This window comes from Sorex araneus, chromosome 2 (genome assembly GCF_027595985.1).
Source record: "Sorex araneus isolate mSorAra2 chromosome 2, mSorAra2.pri, whole genome shotgun sequence".
NCBI lineage: Eukaryota > Metazoa > Chordata > Mammalia > Eulipotyphla > Soricidae > Sorex > Sorex araneus.
Genome location: NC_073303.1, coordinates 243921925 through 243941964, shown reverse-complemented (window position 1 = coordinate 243941964; position 20040 = coordinate 243921925). Strand labels below are relative to the sequence as shown.

The window sequence follows — 20040 nt, the reverse complement described above, 5'->3', positions numbered from 1 at the left end:
GTGCTGCTTCCCGCGCTGCGCCTCCTAGATCCCCACGCCCATTTCGCTGAGTTGGAGACTGAGCTCCCAGGGATCTGTTTGATCTCTTCAGGCCCCTTTCCCAAGTGAGCGGGGACAGCTGTGGGGCGGGGTGGATCCCGGTGAATCCTGGGGTCACAGCTGGATTCAGAAGAGGAGAGAGAGAGGGAAGTGTTCTCAGGTTGGTGGTGATGGGGGGGGGGGGTACAAGCGGGCTCGGGTGGAGCGGGGACATTGGGGATTAAAGGTGTCAGAGATGAAGGAAGCAGGAAGCAAGACGGAGGCCTGATGAGCACCGCGGTGCCTGGATACTGGGGTCTGTGGTTCTCTGCATGCCCGAGGAGCTGGGGGAGGCACCAGAGGCGCTGTGAGGGCGTGGTGCCCCGGGCGGCCGCAGGGGACCAGAGACTGGACTCCGCAGGCGCCGTCCTGCCTTCTCCCCCTAACACGGCACCCATTCGTTCCCATTTTACAGGTGACTACACTGAGGCCCTGGGCGCTTCCTAAAGCTCTCAGGCAGCCTGGAAGGGACCCGCTGGATTTGAATCCGGGCAGCTGCTCTGGTGGCCGATCCAGGCTTAATCCCCGACTGTTACATAACACCCCCAACGGGCGGTGTTAAGGGCTCTGTGTGACTGAGACCAGGCCTCGGAAATTTCCAGAGACCAAGGTTTCCGAGTCTGGCACGCCCTTCGGTGCTGGAGGCACCTGTCCACCGAACCTGTCCGGCGAGGGTTCTGGGGGGTGAGGGGTGTGGGGCAGCCCCTTGCGCCCCGCGCTATGGATAGATGCAGTCTCTGGTACCTTGCCCGGAGAGACCTGGGGTGTGCGTGTGTCTCTCAAGCCGGTTAAGAGCGGCGTGGGGGGGGGCGGGGAGCGTGGGGGTGGACGCTGTGATGGGGACACGGGGCCCCTAGGCAGGAGGTAGGGACTTGCAGGGCGGTGGGGGACAGAACGCTTCTCATGAGCCCAGTACCGCCCGCCCGCCAGCATCCTCCGGGGATCTGCGAGCACCCCCCCACCTCCACCTTGGATGATGACAGTCAAGCAGATGGCCCAGGCTGAACCCAGCCGGGACGGCCGGCCGGGGCCTGGCCCCAGACTCAGAGGGGTGGGGTCGAGTGAGTGCCCACTCGGAGCGCGTGTCTGGGTGGATCCCAGGCCGCTACGCGCCCACCATCTCCACCTCTCTGCAGGCTGCCTCCCACCCCACGCTCAGGCAGCCACCCCCAGCTCAGAGCCTCACGCAGCCAGGCTGGGGTGCGAGCTCACTGGACCCCAGGAACTCCGCAGGAAGAAAGATCTGGCCCCCCCACCCCCGCGCCCCTGCGCCTGCGCCTCCCCCTGCCCCCACTCTGTTCAGGGCGGGGGGGGGGGGGCGGGAGCTTCTAGTCCCGCCTGCACCCGCTCCTTGCTAGGGCTCCTCCCGCAGCACTCTGGAGCAGAAAATCAGCTGCCACAAAAGCCACCTTGATAATCAAAACAAAGCCTGTGGCTTCTGGGCGAAATTCACAGGCACCCGAGGAGGCGTGGTCAGAGGTGTGGCCAGAGCGTGGCCACACCCCCCGCGCACTGTCCATTCTGGGAGCTGGACCCCCAACCCCCGAGAGACAGCAGGGAAGGGAAGGCACTTGCCTTGCACACGTCCACCCAGCTGCAGTCACCTCATAATGTCCCCATGGGCCCCGCCAGGAGCAATTCCTCAGTGCAGCGCCAGGAATAGCCCCTGAGTGTCGCCGGGTGTGGCCCCAAACACCAAAACGAAAACACACACGCACACACAAATACATACAAGAGTCCAGAGCAAGGGGCTGGAGCAATAGCACAGCAGGTAGGGCATTTGCCTTGCATGTGGCCGACCCGGGTTCGATTCCCAGCATCCCATATGATCCCCCAGCACCGCCAGGAGTAATTCCTGAGTGCAGAGCCAGGAGTAACCCCTGTGCACAGCCGGGTGTGACCCAAAAAGAAAAAAAAAAGAGTCCAGAGCAATAGAACAGTGGGTAAAGCACTTACCCTGTGTGCGGCTGACCCAGGTTTGATCTCCGTGCCCCTCATGGCCCTCCAGTCCCCGCCAGGAATGAACCCTGAGCTCAGAGCCAGGAGTAAGTCCTGAGCACCGCTGGGTGTAGCTCTGTCCCCTCAATTTATTTATTTATTTATGTGTTTGTTTTTTGGGTCACACGTGGTAATGCACAAGGGTTACTCCTGGCTCATGCCCTCAGGAATTACTCCTGGAGCTGCTCGGGGGACCCTATGAGATGCTGGGAACCGAAACTGGGTTGGCCGCGTGCAAGGCAAATGCCCTACCCGCTGTGCTGCTTTGCTATTGTGCTATCGCTCCAGCCCCCCCCAATTAAAATAATAATAATAATAATAAACATAACAAAAGCCAACTGCAGTGGCCTGGGAGATAGAGCTGCCGGTCAGGCACTTATGTTGTCCATGGCTGGTCAGGGTTTGCTGGCTGGCCGCCATTTCAACCCCTGGCACCCCACATTCTCTGCCAAATACTGCCAGAAGTTGTCCCTGAACCCAGAGCCAAGAGCAAGCCCTGAGTACCCCCAGGGGTGCCCCCTCCAAAAATGATAATCGATTAAGTCTCCCATCCCTTAGTGAGCCTTGTGGGGGGGCTCACTAACACCCCCATTCACCCAGACGACGAGATTGGGGCTTGCAAAGGGACTTCCTAGTGCCCCTCACTGCACCCCCGTGCTGCGGGCTCTAGGGCCCCGTGTCCAGGCCTGGCTGTTCCCCCCCCCCCCCTGCGCCCGCACAGGGCTGTGGCCTGCAGATTTTGCTTCTCTCATTTATGCTTGACCTCAAACCTCTCCGGAGTCAGCAGTTCTCCCGGGAGAGGAGTTGGGAAGCTTCGCTCCAGACATCTGCTCAGGTGGGTCCCTGATGCTGAGACAGTGCTGTCAGCCACCAGCCTCCCCGGGGAGCGGGCAGGCCAGCCACGTGGTCAGCGGTGGCCTCAGGGTAACCCCATCTCTGCAGAGCCACCCCCGTCCTTCTCCAGCCTCTGGAAGGCCAAGGACTCCCTCATGCTTGCCCACACGAGCTCCGTCGGGGTCCCCGTGTGTCTATGTGAGCAGAGACCCCATGACAGCAGCTGCCGCCCTGGGGGACAGTGCATGGTCCCCCCAGAAACCAGACCAATTCCTTTTCTTTGGAGGGGGAGGGCCTTTTTGTGTCACACCTGGTGATGCTCAGGGGTTACTCCTGCCCCTGCACTCAGGAATTACTCCAGGGGCCAGAGTGATAGTCCAGCAGGGAGGGCGTTTGTCTGGTATGCAGCCGACCCAGGTTCGATCCCCAGCATCCTGTATGGTCCCCCAGAGCACCGCCAGGAGTCATTTCTGAGTGCAGAGCCAGGAGTAACCCCTGTGCATTGCCCAGTGTGACCCCAAAAGGTAAAAAAAAAAAGGAATTATTCTTGGCATTGTTCAGGGGATCATATGGAATGCTGGTGACAAACGCAGGTTGGCCGTGTGCAAGGCAAACGCTTTCCCCATTGTACTAGCGCTCTGGCCCCGACCTGGTCCTTTTCTCTCAGCATTTTGGCCTCAGTCACCAGGCTTCCTGGGAGAAGCCTCCACTTCCTTCTTGTCATCCCCTCCAGCACGTCCGTGGGGCATTGGTCCTTTTGTTTTCTCCCTTGTATCCCCAAGGGGCTAGATTCTTGGGTCTTGTGCCCTCCTGCTGATGTCCTGGCAGGACGAGAAGGGGGGGGGGAGTAGGAGGTGGGGAGGATATTGAGACGGTACTTAGCCCTCCACCTGTCACGGCCTGACAGAGGAGAGCCTGAAGTAAGGGTCAAGTGCAGGTAGGGAGGGAAAGACAGGACAGCGGGGAGGGCACCTGCTTTTCATGTGGCTAACCGAGATTCCATCCCCAGCACCCCAGAGGGTCCCCTGAGTCGGCCAGGAGTGACCCCTGAGCACAGAGAGAGGAGTTCAGCCCTGAACACAGCTGCATGTGGTGCAAAACCCAAAGAGGGTTAAGTGCAGGGGGTGGGCCTGCAGGGTTGGGGAGGGCAGTGCTATTTGGGGGAGAGCGTCCCTGAGGGGGTGGGGAGAGAGGAGGGGATCAGGGCACAGATGTTGCATGCCCCTGGCCCACACTTTATTTTGTTTTTTGCTTTTTGGGTCACACCCAGAGATGCTCAGGAATTACTCCTGGCAGTGCTCGAGGGACCCTATGGGATGCTGGGAATCGAACCTGGGTCGGCCGTGTGCAAGGCAAACGCCCTACCCGCTATGCTATCGCTCCAGCACCCCCCAGGCCCTTGTTTGATCCCCATCCCCCACGGACTCCTGAGTACTGCTGGGGGTCCCCAAACTCTCTGAGGTCACCCTGGTGGTCAGCTGGACTGCAGCCTGGCCTCCGTGGCACTGAACCAGCCACCACGTTGTCTGAACATTGCCTGGACTGGCACCTAGCCCCGCCCCGAACACCTCTTGGGAGCCCCTCCCCCCAATAATATTTCTCAGCATCGCAGGAATCAGATGAGAGTGAGGGAGGTCAGACGTCCACTTCCCACCCCTCACTGCCCAGGACTCTGCCCCAGGGTACCCAATGCCTGGGATATTCAGCTGGATGTGGCCACTGGCTCTCACAGGGGCCCCCTCACTGTCCCCCAAGGTGGGACAAAACATGTGTGTGCAGGTCCCTCTCTCACTCAGGAAGAGCTTTGGGGCCCTTGGAGGCTTGAAAAACTGAAGGTGCTGGGAAAGCTGGACTCTGGGGGTGCACTGAGCCCCAAAGTCGAAAAGTCAACCCTGGCAGCAGGCAGATTTATCTGAGTCCGGACATCACATCCAAGGGTAAACCCCACGGGGGTCGGAGCGATATTACAATGGCAGGCGCTTGCCTTGCATGGGGCCAGCCTCGGTCCAGTCCTTGACACTTCTTTTATTTATTTATTTGTTTGTTTGTTTATTTATTTATTTTTTGCTATTTGGGTCACACTTGGCAATGCTCAGGGCTGATTCCTGGCTCTGCACTCAGGAATTACTCCTGGCAGTGCTCAGGGGATCCTATGGGATGCTGGGAACCGAACCTGGGTTGGCCGAGTGCAAGGCAAATGCCCTCCCCACTGTGCTATCGTTCCAGCCCCCAGTCCTCGGTACTTCTTACGCTTCAGTCAAAACTGACTCCTGCGTGCAGAGCCAGGAGGAAGCCCTGAGCACAGCTGGGAGTGACCCCAAAACCAAACAAAAGGGAACTGGAGTGATAGTACAACAGGAAGGTCATTTGCCTTGCATGCAGCCTACCTGGGTTTGATCCCCGGCATCCCATAGGGTCCCCCGAGCACCGCCAGGAGTCATTCCTGAGTGGAGAGCCAGAAGTAACTTCTGAGCATCGCTGGGTGTGACCCCCCAAAAAAGGAAATAAACATATATTTTTAAAATCAAACAAAGGGCTGCAGCAATAGTATAGCGGATAGGGCATTTGCCTACCATGCGCCTGACCTGGGTTCAATTCCCAGCATCCCATAGGGTCCCCCGAGCACCGCCAGGAGTCATTCCTGAGTGGAGAGATGGGGTAGGGGTGAAGGCACTTTTCTTGCATGCAGCAAAAACCAGGTTTATCCCCAGTAGCGCGTAAGTTCCCCCAAGGAACACTGGGAACCAGCCCAAGCTGAGGCGGGAGGAATCAGACACTGAGCATCACCAGGTGTGCCCCAAATACCCAACCCCCCCTTAAACACTGATTGCTCTAACTCGCTGAGCGATCCCAGGACCAAGGGAAGGCAGACACAGACTCCGCCTCACCAGTCACTTTCAGTCGCTCCAAAATTATTCCCCAGTGAAATCTTTTTTTTTTTTTTGGCTTGTTGGGTCACACCCGGCAATGCTCAGGGGTTACTCCTGGCTCTGCACTCAGGCATCACTTCTGGCGGTGCTCGGGGGACCCTGTGCTTTTTTTTGGGGGGGGGAATTTGCACCCAGCAATGTACAGGGGTCACTCCTGGCTCTGCACTCAAGAATCACCCCTGGTGGTGCTCAGGGGACCCTATGAGATGCTCAGAATTGAACCCAGGTTAGCCGGCCACATGTAAGACAAACACGCTATGTGCTCTGCTATCACTCCAGCCCCTCTGGAGGGGACCCTATGGAATGCTAGGGATCACAGCCAGGATGGCCGCACGCAAGGCAAATGCCCTCCCCGCCGTATTATCGCTTTAGCTTCTCCAGTGATATCTTTTACTTTCTTTTTTTCTTTTTTGGGGGGGTGCTTTTTGGGCCACACTCAGCAATACTCAGATACCTGGCTCTGCACTCAGGAATGACTCCTGGCGGTGCTCAGGGGACACTATGGGATGCCGGGGATCGAACCCAGGTCAGTTGCACGCAGGCAAGCACCCTCTCCACTGTACTAACATTTTGGTCCCTATACTTTTACTTTAAAAACAGCATAACGGGGGCCACAGTGATAGTACAGTGGAAAGGGAGGAAGGTGCTTGCCTTGCACAGGACTGACCTGAGTTCGATTCCTGGCATCCCAGAAAGTTCCTCTGAGCACTACCAGAAGTAATTCCTGAGCACAGAGCCAGGAGTCTTCCCTGAGCACTGCTGGGTATGGCCCAGAAAACAGACAACATATAGGAGCCTGAAGTGATAATACATCAAGGAAGGTGCTTGTGTTGCATGCTGCTGACTTGGGTTTGAATCCCGGCAGCCCATAGGATTCCTCCTGAGCACAGAGCCAGGAATAACTCTGGAGCCCTGTTGGGTTTGACCCCCAAACAAACAACAAACAACAACATTATCAGACTGGGGGGTGTGGCTCATGCCTTGTGAGGGTGAGGCTGGGAGTGCACGTGCAGATGCAGTGCTGATGGCCCGCAGTCTGTCCCCTGACCCTGCCCCGCGGCCACCCCTGAGCTGTGATCTCCCAGCCGGCTGGGACACAGAGATGGGGCAAATGTGCCTTCACGCCTGCACCCTCAGCCCAGCTGTTCACCAGGCACCCCACTGCATCCACCTGCTCCCCGTGCTCCTCGTCTCCGGGCACCTCCTCAGCCTCCGGGCCTGGGGGCACTTGGGGAACACACGGCCTGGACCCCGCGCCTTCACCCCACCTGGACATCCTGCAGAGTAGTGCACCCAGGGGTGGAGCGACAGGACAGCGGGGTGGGGGGGGCGCTTGCCTTGCACACGGCCGAGCCGGGTTGGATCTCTGGCATCCCATAGGGTCTCCTAAGCACCGCCAGGAGCCATCCCTGAGCACGGCGCCAGGAGTGACCCTTGAGCATCACCAGGGAGGAGCCTCCCCCACCCCTGCAAAAAAATAAATGAATAAAAAGATGAGTGCTTCCGAACCGGGCACAGCGCCAGCCGGCTGAGGTCCCTCCCAGCAGGGCCCAGAAAGATGCCCTACCCATGCGGCCACGTGTCTGCTGGGAGCAGTGCTGTTGGGGGGGGGGTCACACCTAGGGGTACTCGGGGGACGCTGTGGTGCCTCTTGCAGCTGGGGTTTGTGTTCTTCCAGGCCCTGCCATGTGCATTTCTTGGGAATGCATGGTTGTACAGTTTTGGGAGGCTGACTGCAGGGCATGGTCCCATGGGCTTTGTATACAGTAGGTGCTCTTTAAAGGCATTGGTATACAGCAAGTACTTTGTAAAGGTGCTCGGTATATAGTAGGTGCTCTGTAAAGATGCTTGTTATACAGCAGGCACTCTGTGAAGGTGCCTGGTATACAGCAGGCACTCTGTAAAGGTGCCTGATATACAGCAGGTGTTCCATAAAGGTGCTTGGTATACAGCAGGTGCTCCGCAAAGGTGTTGATATACGGCAGGCGCTCTGTAAAGGCGCTTGGTATACAGCAGGCGCTCTGTAAAGGTGCCTGGTATACAGCAGGTGCTCTATAAAGGATGCTCAGTACAGCAGGCGCTCTGTAAAAGTGCCTGGTATACAGCAGGTGCTCTATAAAGGATGCTCAGTACAGCAGGTGCTCTGTAAAGGGTGCTCACGCTCGCCAGCCCTGGTCTCCCTGCCCAGTCAGGCCATTGAATACCACACCATGCTCCCCCTCCTCTTCCTCCCCTCTCCTCCCCCCCACACCAGCTGACCTGGCCCCGCCTCCGGATACACCACACTCCCGGGTCTCCCTGGCCCGACCTGGTTCCCAAATCCCAAACTGTGCCGTGGCCAGTGGCGCCCCAGCTCAGACAAGACCCCCTCAGGGGCCCTCTGGCCGCACCCCCTAACCAAGCCCGTACTGGCCTCCTCCCTTCCTCCTGCCCCTGCACTCCCCGAAGCTTGGCTGCTGCCCAGCGTCTGCCCCAGGGAACCCATCAGCGGCTTCTGCAGATGTCCCTGCCCAGACAGAGAGGACCCACCCAGGCCCCTCCACACACCCCCGACGCCCCCCACCCAGCACAGCCCCCTGCTGCCTCCAGCTGCTCCCTGCTCCACCCTGTGCCCCCACAGCAGCCACGGACAGTACCTCCAAAACCTGAGCCCCCTGCTGCCCCCTCTGGGACCACTCTCCATCAGCCCCACCCACCCCTCCGCAGGTCTCTGCCTCCTCCTCCAGGAAGCTACCTCCCCATTAGTCCGATGGCCAACCGGTGCCCACCTGTATACAGTAGATGCTTAATGTATGTTGAATAAGCAGATAGGTGGGTTGATGAATAAGTTAATGAGTAGATGTGGAGAATGGCTGGATGGACAGATGGAGGGAGGGATGGAGGGAGGGAGGAGTGGCTGGACTGATAAGTGGATGGCCAGATGAATGGAGGACAGATGGAGGTGAGTGAGCAGACAAATGTTTGGGTCGATGAAAGATGAATGGATGGAGGGAAGGAGGGAAGAAGGAGGCTGAATGAATAGCTGGACGGATGAACAGAGGACTAAATTAATGAATGGGTGCATGAATACATGAAGAGACCGATACATAAATACACAAACGGAAGAATGGAGGGACGGCATCATGGAGGGATGGTGAAGGGGTGATAGGGAGAGAGATGGCTGAAGGGATGGGAGTGGCTGGCCGAGAGAGGGAGGGGGATTAATGAGTGGTGGGTGAATCCAGGGGTTGGTGAAGGATGAATGATGGAGGAAGGGCTGAAGGGAGGGAGGGAGGGAGGGAGGGCTGAAGGATGCCCATTCGTTGATGAAGGAACCAATGAAAGGCGCTGAGCCTGCTTTGGAGACAGTCCAGACGGTTGGGGTCTCTCCCAGTCCCATGGCTCAGGCCAGAGAGCCTGGTAGGCTTCCAGGAGCAGGCAGCATTGCAGCCTGGGCCAGGCCCGGGGGGAGGGGGTGTGCGCGCCGAGAGCTGGGACACCCGCGACTCGTGACTCTTAGCGCCTCGGCTCCAGCACTCCCTGTCAGGGAGAATCCTGGGGTGACCCGAGCAGGGGGGGGGTGAGCAGAGGGCGCCTGAGGCATCTTGTGTGGGCGGGGGGGGGGGCGGTGCGCAGACTGGCCGGGAAAGGGTGGGGTGGTGGGGAACTGGGGGAGGGGGCAGTGGTGGTGGTGGTGGTGGTGGTAACTGTCCTCGCCTGTCCGCTGCGCTGTCCGAAGCTGAGATCCGGATTCAGCATCGCAGCGGGGACCCCCGGGCGGGCCCCTCTCGCTGCCTGGGGAAACTGAGGCCGGAGAGGGTGGGGAGAGGGACCTTGGGAAGGCGCCTCTGGCTGGGAGCCCGGGGGCGGGCCAGCGCTGGGGCGGGGCGCGTCCTGTGGTGACAACAGCGCCTGGGAATGCGCGGGGCCAGGAGGGGGTTCTCCGCCCCCCGCACCCCCCCAGCGCCCGGCCCCTGGGGCTCAGCCTCTGCGGAGTGCGCGGGGGGCCCGGAGTGCGCTGGGGGCCCGGCGCTGGGGCGCGGGGGTGGGGGGCGGTGGCCGGGCCCTGGGGGGCGGGACCCCAGCACCAGGGCTCTGCAGCGGGGTGCCCGTGAGGGCGGGGCGGGGGGCCGGAGCGGACCCCCACCCCCTCCCCCGGGCTGCGGGCGGCCGTCGAGGGCCCGACTCCCGCCGCCCGGGCCCCGAGCGCGGCGCATTCCCGGGCCCTGAGCGCGGCGCCCGGAATAGCCGCAGCAGGGCGCGCGCCGGGGCGGGCGGGGCGGGGGGCGGGGGCGCTCCCCTGCCCTGCGCTGCCCAAGGTCAGCGCGGCGGCCGCCCTGCCCGCCCGCCCGGCCCCGCAGGCCGCGGCTCCGCCGGGCCGCGCCGACGCGCCACGGCCGCGCGGGGGCGCACGGGGCCGCCGCCCCTCCGGACCCCGGCCTGGGCGCGCCCCGGGAGGCCGGGTGGGAGGGGCCGCCCCGGGCTCCCCGCGCCCCTCCCGCTGGCCCCGCCGCTTCCGCTCGCCCTGGGGCCGCCCGGGGAACCAGGACGCGCAGCCCGGGCTCCTTGGACGCCGGTAAGTCCCTCTCTTTATCCCCCCACTCACTTGACGCCCCACCCCTCTCCTTTACTCCTGGCCAGGCGGTTCATCCCTACTCCAACCGGGTAAACTGAGGCCTAGAGTCCGGGCCTGCCCATCAGCCCGTGTCATCCTCTGTGGGGGTATCTTGGCTTCTACCTGGGACTCTGGAGAAGGCGGGAAGAAGTCCCTCTGTCCTCAGTTTTCAAGCTTGTGCACCCCGAATCCCAAAGCCGGGGCTGGGAGGGGGTGTGAGTGGAAGTCTAACCCTCCCCACTTCCTCTGGCCCAGACTTCTGTTTCTGGATCTCTGCTCCATGCCGAGAGGCCCGGAAAGTTGGGGGTACCTTGTTGATCAAGTGGGGGGGGGGCAGTCAATCTTGCCCCAGGTTCTCAGCAGCTGGAGCTGGGGGTCCCATGATCAGAGCCAGGAGGTCTTGAGAATTGGGGGAATCTGAGGGTCGGGTGGGGCAGGGGGGGGCGTCCTGAGCCAGGCCCTTCCGGGCCCCACACACCCGGGGCCTCTGGGACGTCCTGCCTGTCCTTTGGGCACTGCTGGCTGCTGGCTCCCTGGCCCGGCCCCGAGAAACGCTCAGGGCGCCAGCACCTCCCGGCTGCCTCCTCCTCTCTCTGCCAAAAGGGCCGCAGGTAACTTCTTCTGGCTGAAGAGAAACTGAGGCCCAGAGTGGCAGCAAAGTCCCCTCCCCCTCCCTCACCAGCGGCCCCTGTCGCCTCCGCAGGCCGCCCTGGCACTTGCTGTCCCCGCCTCTCCCCATGAGGCCATGAGGCCCATGGACGGGGGGTCCAGCCGGCTCCTCTCTCCTGCCCCCAGCCTCGGGCGCTCCCTGCTGTCACCCTCCTGCCTGGCCCACTTCGAGGTCTCCTAGCGTGCTGGCCTGAGTCCTCTGGGCCCCCCACTGCACAGATGGGGAAACCGAGGCACAAGGATACCGAGTGGCTGGGCCCTGGATGCACTGAAAGGTAGACGCCATGAGGGTGGGGTTGGTGTCGGTGGTGGGGAGGGGGCACCCTGGCGCTGGGGGGCAGGAATGGGCTGTCCCCGATGGTACATTCTGTCATGGCTCCGACTAGGCAAGCCCCAGCCGACAGCCTGGGGCCGCGGGAGCATCTCGTTCTTCCGATTCTCCCTTTGGTTCCCACTGGCGCTTCCCACGCTCCTCACCTGATCCCGGGCACCCTCCAAACTTCCCTGCCGGGGCTAGGGAGGAGCCTGCACGCAGCCAACCCAGGCTCAAACTCCATGGGCCTGCTTATGGTCCCCGAGCACGGCCAGGAGCGATCCCTGAGCACAGAGCCTGGAGTCAACCCTGAGGACCATTGGTGTGTCCCCACTCCAAAAAAAAAAATTTTTTTTTTTTTTTGGGAAGGAAATGCTCTTTTTTTTTTTTTTGCTTTTTGGGTCACACTCAGCGATGCTCAGGGGTTACTCCTGTCTCTGCACTCAGGAATGACTCCTGGCGGTGCTTGGGGGGGACCATATGGGATGCTGGGAATCGAACCCGGGTCGGCTGCGTGCAAGGCAAACACCCTCCCCGCTGTGCTATCGCCCCCGGAAATGCTCTTTTTAATCACCCCATTTTTCAGAGAGAAGAACTAAGGCTCAGGGAGGTAACAGCACTGTGCACCCCCAAGTCACACAGGCGGTCAGGGCATGGCTGGGGGCTGAGCCCCTGGCCAGTGACTTTCTTTGCTCCCCCAGATCCCACCCCCTCCAGGCCCACCTGTTTCTGTGGTGGACGGTGCTCAGCTGTGGTTTGGGGAGCAGTGCTCAGGTAAAGGGGGGCCCGGAGCCCAGGGGGGAGGCCGACGGGCACGGGGACCCGGCGGGGCTGTGGCAGGCCCCCCCCCAGGCTCACTCGGCCTGTCTCCCCCCAAGTAGGGCCCGGGGGAGTGGACGCCATGGGGGTCCTGGAGCCGCTGTTCCAGCTCCTGCGGGCGGGGGCTAGCCATGCGCAGCCGGCGCTGCATCCGGTGAGGGGGTGAGCGGGAGAGGGGGTCCGTGGCCTGCCCCCTCCGCCGGCTCAGCCCCGCCCCGGCCGCACCCTCCGCCTGCCCACACACGCTCTGCCTCATTCTAGCCGGAATGTGGGTGGGGCTGGTGGGGGCAGAGGGTGGGCAAGACGGCTCTGGGGAGGGGGTCCCTGGGGGTCCCATAGACGCCAACTCTGCTCCCTTTAGGCTGCCCGGGGAACAGCCGTGCTGGGGGGACTCCCATGAGTACCGCCTCTGCTCCCTACCGGTAAGTGACACCCGCCTCTCAGACCCTGGGGACCAGCCCCTGGATGTCGCTGGCAGAGCTGTCCCAGCTTCGGTTCCCCGTCTCTGTCCCCAGGACTGTCCCTTAGGGGCCGTGCCCTTCCGTGACCTCCAATGTGCCCTCTACAATGGCCACCCAGTCTCGGGCATTCAGAAGACCTACCAGTGGGTGCCCTTCTACGGCGGTGAGTTGTCCCCCCCCACTCCGGGTGGCCCTGTGGAAACCACTCAGAGCTGGCAGAGAGAAGGGGTCAAGGATACAAGGGAAAGGGGGAGGGTGTCTTTGGGTGGAAGGAGAAGGGCCAGGAGCACTGGGGCTTTGAAGGATGCATAGGAGCCAAGAGGAGGGAAGCAATAGCCCTATAAGGGGAAAATTGGGACTGTTTGGCTTCCGGTCGAACACCAGGTCCAGGATATGCTTGCAATGCTACCCAGAGGCCCACAGTTACCCGGATAGCAGGAAATGTTGCTGTGCTGAGCTGAAAATAGCAAGTTATATAACTCTGTGCCCCGGGGCAGTGTGCCTCCAGATTGACAGGCCACTGGCAGACTTGGTCTTAGATAAGCAAAGCCTGGAAGGAAGAGAGCTCCAGCAGAAAGAACCTCACGGGGCCCCAGGCGACATCACAGCAGGGAGGGCGCTTGCCTTGCGGCTGACCCAGGTTCAATCCCCAGCATCCCATATGGTCCCCCGAGCACCTCCAGGAGTAATTCCTGAGTGCAGACCCAGGAGGAACCCCTGAGCATCGCTGGGTGTGATCCCAAAAGCAAACACAAAACCAAAAAACCAGAAGGAACGTCATGGATTTTTGTCATCGTTGCTTGAGAATTGAAGGCCGCCTGTCACGGTGCCCCCATCAGAGCCCACTGGGGCCCCATGGAGCAGGCGGGGTCGGGCCTTCACGCTCAGGGAGGTAGGACCCTCAGAAGGAGCAGAGGTCAGAGCTGTGGGCCTGACAGCGTGACGCCCGCTGCCCAGAAAATGGGGAGGGGCTGGAGAGAGAGCACTGGGGGAAAGGTGCTGGCCTTGCACGCAGACGACCTGGGCTTGATCCCAAGCACCAGCAGAGGGTTCCTCCCAAGCACCACCAGGAGTAATCCTTGCACACAGGATTATTCCTGAGCACTGCTGGATGTGGCCCCTGTCCCTGTAAAAGAGGGCAAACTGAGTCTGAGTGAGTGTTTGGGAGAATGAATAGGCTATTCATGATGAGTTATGTATCACTGCATCACTCTCATCCCATCGATTTGCTCGAGCGGGCGCCAGTAACGTCTTCATTTGTCCCTGCCGCGTGCTAGTGTAGCCCAATGGTGTCTGCTCGCTCCAGGAATATGAGCACGTTGTTGTTACTGTTTTTGACATATCAAATATGTCACGGGTAGCTTGCTAGGCTTCGTTATGTATAAGGACCTCTAATTTCAGGATCTATCAGGAATGAATGAATGAATGAATGAATGCTGTATATAGCCCTAATAATAGCTAGGAGAGACCCAGTCCAGGCTGTTAACTACCTCCTAGTGTGGCCTTGGCTGCATCGCTGGGCCTCCTCGGCCCCAGGAGTCCAGCAGGGAAGAGGCTGGACCTTGCTAGATGCCCCTTGGGTCCACCCAACCACTCCTCCCGTCCATCCCCAGCACCCAACCAGTGCGACCTCAACTGCTTGGCCGAGGGGCACACCTTCTACCACAGCTTCGGCCGAGTGCTGGATGGTACCCCCTGCAGCCCTGGTGCCCAGGGGCTCTGCGTGGCAGGCCGCTGTCTCGTAAGAACCCCCAGAGTGCCGCCCTCTTCTCTCATCCCTGGCCATTTACTCAGGTCCCACCTCTCTTGCCCAGGGCCCGCCCCCACGTCCTGTTCCTCCAGAGATCCCAATCCTCACCTTCAAACCACGCCCCCAATGGTCCCGCCCCGCCCGTATCCCAGGCTCCACCCACCCTCCTCCAAATCCTGCCCCTCTCGAAGCCCTGCCCACCAATAGAACCTGCCCATTCGGTCGGGACCACGCCCCTGCGTAAGACCACGCCCACTGTACACCAGGCCCCGCTCCCAGCGCGTGCGGCCTGGAGACCGTCCCTGACGGCTTGCCCTCTTTCCCCCCTCTTTAGAGCGTGGGGTGCGACGGTTTGCTGGGCTCTGACACTCGCGAGGACCAGTGCGGTCGCTGCGGAGGCGCCAACGACTCGTGCCTCTTCGTGCAGCGTGTGTTCCGGGACGCCGGTGACTGCCCGCCCCGTCCAGCTCTTTAATCAGCCGCGGGCTAGGCCGCGAAGTCCCGTGTTGATTGGGCGAGCTGCGACCCAGCCCCTCTGAGTCACCATTCTGATTGGTCGCTTCCCCGGGGTTCCGCCCTGCCTAGAATGGATGGGGTTTAACTCTCTCCTTGCCACATGTCAGCTATAAAGACACCAGTGTAGGAAGGTGTTTTGGGTCCCCGCCCCCCTAACCCGCGTTACCTCGTGCAACCCTCGAATCATGCCTCGAAGACACCCCACTCTGTCCCAAACACCCTTCTCTCCTGCGCAGGGGCCTTCGCGGGATACTGGAACGTGACTCTCATCCCAGAAGGCGCCAGACACCTCCGTATCTCCCACCGGAGTCGCAACCACCTGGGTAGAGCTGGGTTTGAAGCGGGAGGCGCCCTGCTGGCTGCTTACACTTGGGGAAACTGAGGCCCAGAGGGGCTGTGGGAGGGACTGGTCCCAGGAGCCCTGGCTGATCCTAACCTTTCAGCACTGATGGGAGGTGACGGGAGCTACGTGCTCAATGGGAACTGGGCCATCAGCCCACCTGGGACCTACATGGCAGCGGGCACCCGTGTGGTCTACACCCGTGACGCTGGACTGGAGGAGACTCTGCAAGCCCCAGGGCCCACAACCCAGGACATGCTCTTACAGGTGTGTGTGTGTGTGTGTGTGTGTGTGTGATGGGGGGATGGCAGGGAGGCTGAGAGAATCGGAGGATCTCAGGGGAAGAAGAGAACAGAGTAGGGAAGCTGTGCTCAGAGCCAGAAGGCCGGGTGGGGAGACCGGGATGCTGGGAAGGGCACAGGGACTAGAGAAGGGAGACAAGAACGGAGCTGCTGGGCCCGGGGTCAGAAAGAGGGCCTGGGACAGAGGATCAGAGGGGGGAGGCTGGAGGGACGGGGTCTGAAGGGGGAGGCTAGGACAGTGGGTCAGAGGGGAGGAGCCTGGGGACAAAGTGAGAGGCTGAGACCGAGGGGAAGATGGAGTCACGGGGGTTGGGGGAAGAGGTTGGCATCAGAGGTCAAAGTGAGAGTCAAGGACAGAGGCGTGGGGGGCGATGTATCATTAGGTGACTCCCCAGCATGTAATCCCTTCCCCCCCCTCCGGAAACCCTGCCACAGGTTCTGCTGCAGGAGCCCAACCCCGGTATCGAGTTCGAGTTCTGGCTCCCCCAGGAACGCTATGACCCGTTCCTGGCACAGACCCAGGCCCTGGGCTGGTCTCTGCGGCAGCCACAGCCCCGGGAGGTGGAGCCACAGCCCCCCGTGATCCCCACAGCCCCCGCTGCCCGGCCCCCACGGACCTCCACCCCTGCCCCAGGTGAAGGGGGTGAGCGTGGGTGGGGGCCAGCTGGGGGGGCCAGAACTGTGCGCCTGACCTCACTGCCCCGCAGACTCGTGTCCCCCCTGCCCCGACACCCGAGGCCGTGCCCACCGGCTCCTTCACTACTGCAACAGCGACTTCGGTGAGCGACCCCCTGACCCAGCCCCTCCCTGGCCTCAGTGTATCCCCGGCTGCACCCTTTTCCCCTGACGCCAATTGGCCCCGTGCTGTTCTTTCCTTTGGAGAGGGGGTAGTTCGTTTGTTTTGGGGCCCCACCCAGCAGTGCTCAGGGCTCACTCCTCGTGGTGCTTGGGAAACCATATGGGAGGCCTGGGATTGAACCCAGGTTGGCCGCATGCCAGGCAAGCGCCCTCCTCCCTGTCCTAGCTTCAATAAAGCAGCCCCCCACTGCTTTATTGTTCGCTTGTTTGGGGGGGTATACCCAGCAGTGCTCAGGGGGTTCTTCTTAGCAGTGGTTAGAGGGGGGCCCTTGTGGTATCAGGAATCAAACCCAAGCCTCCAGCAGGCAAAGTAGGTACTGACCTATCTCCCCAGCTCCTGCCCCCCCCATTCTGAGCCCCCCAAGCTGGCACCCCCTCCACACACCCCCCCCCCCACCTCAGCACTGCTCTTTGCCCAGTGTTCCGAGCCCAAGTGCTGGGCCGCCTCCGTCAGGCCCAGGAGACCCGCTATGAGGTGCGCGTGCTGCTCATCTACAAGAACCGCTCGCCCCTGCGCGCGCTGGAGTACGTGTGGGCGCCCGGCCGCTGCCCCTGTCCGCCCCTGGCCCTGCATCGCGAGTACCTGCTGGCCGCCCGGCGCCTCGTCAGCCCCGATGGCACCAAGGACCAGCTGCTGCTCCCGCACTCGGGCTACGCTCGGCCCTGGAGCCCCGCGGAGGACAGCCGTGTGCACCTGACTGCCCGCCGCTGCCCAGTCTGAGTCCCCGGCTAAAGTCCTCCTGCCCCCCCCCCCACTCCGCCCACACACAGCTAAAGCAAGTTCAAACGGCAACATGGCTAGGGCTGGCGAGATAGGACGGCGGGGAGGGTGCTTGCTTTGCACGTAGCTGACCCTCCGATTCCCGGCATCCCGTAGGGTCCCCGAGCTCTGACCAGAAATAGTTCCTGAGTGCAAAGACAGGAACAACTTCTGGGCCCTAACTGCCAGGAAGCTCTTTTTTTTTTTAATTTTTATTTTTTAAACACTCAGAAACTATGTCTGCTTTTCTCCCTGGTACCTCCTCCTCACTTGCTTAGGACACAGTCACAAACAGGCGTGGCCCCAAGGAGGGACAGGCCTTTCTGGGCCTTTCTGTCATGGATTGATGTTCCATTTGGCCGCTAGCTACTAGGAAGCACAGTACTGGATCGTTTGGTTTTTATTGTTCATCCTCCTGACAGTATGTTCTCTCTTCCCACTGCCACACACACACACACAAGAACCCTCACATATTCAGAGATGCAGTAACAAACGGGCATGCTTCTCCTAACAGGCAAACCTCTCCAGGCCCTGAGATGAACCCAGCTCCCCTTTTTTTACTCTGGCTTCCAGAAAGCTCAGACATCATTTTGACAACCTCTGTCTTCCTGGGCTGGACATCTTTGACTCAATATGGCTATTCATCTCTTGTCAATTGCTTTTTTTTTAAAGCACTTATTATTATTATTATTTTGTAATACCAGCGCGCCAGTTACATACCCTGGGCTGCAGAAACTTGGGGACACACTGGCAGTCAGCTCCACGATCTGCTTTCATTGTAGGACTTACAGCCATCATTCTGCTCCAACACTCCCCCACCCCACTCTGATCCCATTCTCCCCTAACAAATGTCACTGTGAGTCTCAGTTTCCCCTTTTTCCCAGGCCCCCCTTACTCTGGGGCGACTGCTTCCTTAATGCATCCTTCCAATAAGTATGTGTGGCGGGAATGGAGAAATGGTACAGCGCTTACCTTGCATGGGGCCCGCGTAAGTTTGATCCTCAGCATTCCATGTCCCCTGAGCCAGGAGTGATTCCTTAGTGCAGAGCCAGGAGTAACCCCTGCGCATCTACGGAGGCAGTCCAGAAACCAAAAGGGGAGGAAAAAAGTATGTGTGGAGTGCTTACTGTCTACCAAGGGTTCATCCTCTGCTTGACCCTGTCCCCAGGCACCAGTGCTGAAAAGCATCCCCTCTTTCGGGGGAAGTGGGCGCTGTTCTGGAAGGCGGCACAGGTCCCGGGCGCCCCCTGGTGGCAGATCTGGGGAAGAAGGCACGTCTCGCGGTCAGCCTGTTGACCCTGATGGCCTCTTTTGGTCACCCCGTTTTCCCCCGCCCGCCAGCCCCCACCTGGATGCTCCTCCATGGCAGTTCCCTTCCCTCACCGTCTCCCCTGGTCTCCTCGGCCTCACTTCTGGATAAGAAAATTCAGGGATGGGGGAATCTGGGCTTGCGGGTTACGTGGAACAGCCCAGCTTGAGGATGCGGATCCTGGATGAGGTCGGTGTGGGGCCCACTCTGGCAGGCACGGTGGCCTATGGCCACCAGAGCCCCGGCCTGTCCCCTGGTCTCTTCACACTGGCTTCCGTAATTAACATGCAGCCTGCGACTGCTACGAGGTTCAGGAACTGTGTGGTGCCAGAGATGGGCCCCGCCTGGGGCAGCTGCATGCAAAGCCTATGCTCCTGGAAACAATCCACGTTTCAAACAAATAGACATATTTTTAACGAGAGAACTTTGTAAGTCTAAAGGGCCACGCACGGGGACGTGATCTCCTGTTTACACTCAGAAATTCTACACCCCATATTGCTTGTTTCCGTCAAAATATAAATAAAAACCGCCGGGAGGGTCAGCAGAGGATGATGTCCTCGTCTTGCCCGCCTCGCCTTGGTCTTTGTTAAAGGAAGACACTGTTGCACTGGGGGGCGGGGGGCCGACTGGGACCAGCACAGGCTCTTCCGGGCCACAGCTGAGGTTCTCGCGGGATGTTCTGTCTCCGGGAGCCACAGCTGGTGTTCTCACGTGACTTCCTGTCTGCTGGGGGCCACAGCTTCAGTTCTCGCGGGACTTTCTGTCTGCCTGAGCCGCAACGGGTGTTCTTGCGAGATTTTCTGTCCAGCTGGGGCCACAGCTGGAGTTCTCGCGTGACTTTATCTACCAGGATTACTGCTGGTGTTCTCACGTGACTTTCTGTTCCCGGGGGCCGCAGGTTGGCGTTCTCGTGTGATTTCCTAGCCCAGGAGAGATGAGCACAGCTGGGCTGCACGCCGGCACCCGTTGCGCTCCGTGGAGTGCCCCTAGGACCCACCCATTCCCCCCCCCCTCGGGTTACTCTGTCCCTAACACTCACCCCGTGGCTGACTAAGGGCTGCAGGAGTGAGGATGAGGAGCTGGGACGACTTTGAACGTACCAGCCCCGGCCCTGCTGTCCCGGGAGCCTGGTGGAGGGGCCCTTCACGGCTGAATCATAGTGTTCCAGGACTGGAGTCCACTGTCCAGTCTGGGGCGGGGCATCCCAAAGTACAAAATAGGATCGCGAGGTCTTTATCTCATGATGCCTTTATCTTTGCTTTTGGGGCCACGCCCCAAAACGTAGTGCTCAGAGGCAACTCCCCGCCCAGTGCTTGGGGACTTGAGGGTGCTCAAGGGAACTATGCAGTGCTGGGGAACGAACTAGGGAACGAACTCTGCATCCATGAAAAGCACCTTAAACCCCTTCCGTGTGTGTGTGTGTGTGTCGCGTGGAGGGTGTTGGGCCACACCTGAGTGAGCTCAGCGCATAACCAGCTCTGTGCTTTGGAATTACTCATTCCTGGCAGG

The 20040-nt window shown here is 60.5% G+C and overlaps 1 protein-coding gene across 7 annotated transcripts; it reads left to right on the top strand.

Moving 5' to 3' along the window:
• Nucleotides 1-112: 112 nt before the first annotated feature.
• ADAMTSL5 (ADAMTS like 5) lies at nucleotides 113-19122 on the top strand. 7 transcript variants are annotated; one of them, XM_055128545.1, is made up of 13 exons: nucleotides 113-199; nucleotides 11138-11378; nucleotides 12118-12190; nucleotides 12298-12389; nucleotides 12597-12657; nucleotides 12751-12859; nucleotides 14310-14437; nucleotides 14781-14892; nucleotides 15199-15285; nucleotides 15406-15569; nucleotides 16040-16238; nucleotides 16312-16383; nucleotides 16882-19122. In XM_055128545.1, the coding sequence occupies exons 2-13, from the start codon at nucleotides 11323-11325 to the stop codon at nucleotides 17181-17183; spliced, it is 1455 nt and encodes a 484-aa protein (XP_054984520.1). In that variant the 5' UTR covers nucleotides 113-199; nucleotides 11138-11322; the 3' UTR covers nucleotides 17184-19122. The 7 variants fall into 7 exon arrangements, with proteins under 7 accessions (XP_054984520.1, XP_054984522.1, XP_054984523.1 ...); XM_055128547.1 differs by lacking the exon at nucleotides 113-199 and adding an exon at nucleotides 9379-9399 and having other exon boundaries at nucleotides 11230-11378; XM_055128548.1 differs by lacking the exon at nucleotides 113-199 and adding an exon at nucleotides 9531-9638 and having other exon boundaries at nucleotides 11230-11378.
• The last annotated feature ends 918 nt before the right edge of the window (nucleotides 19123-20040 follow it).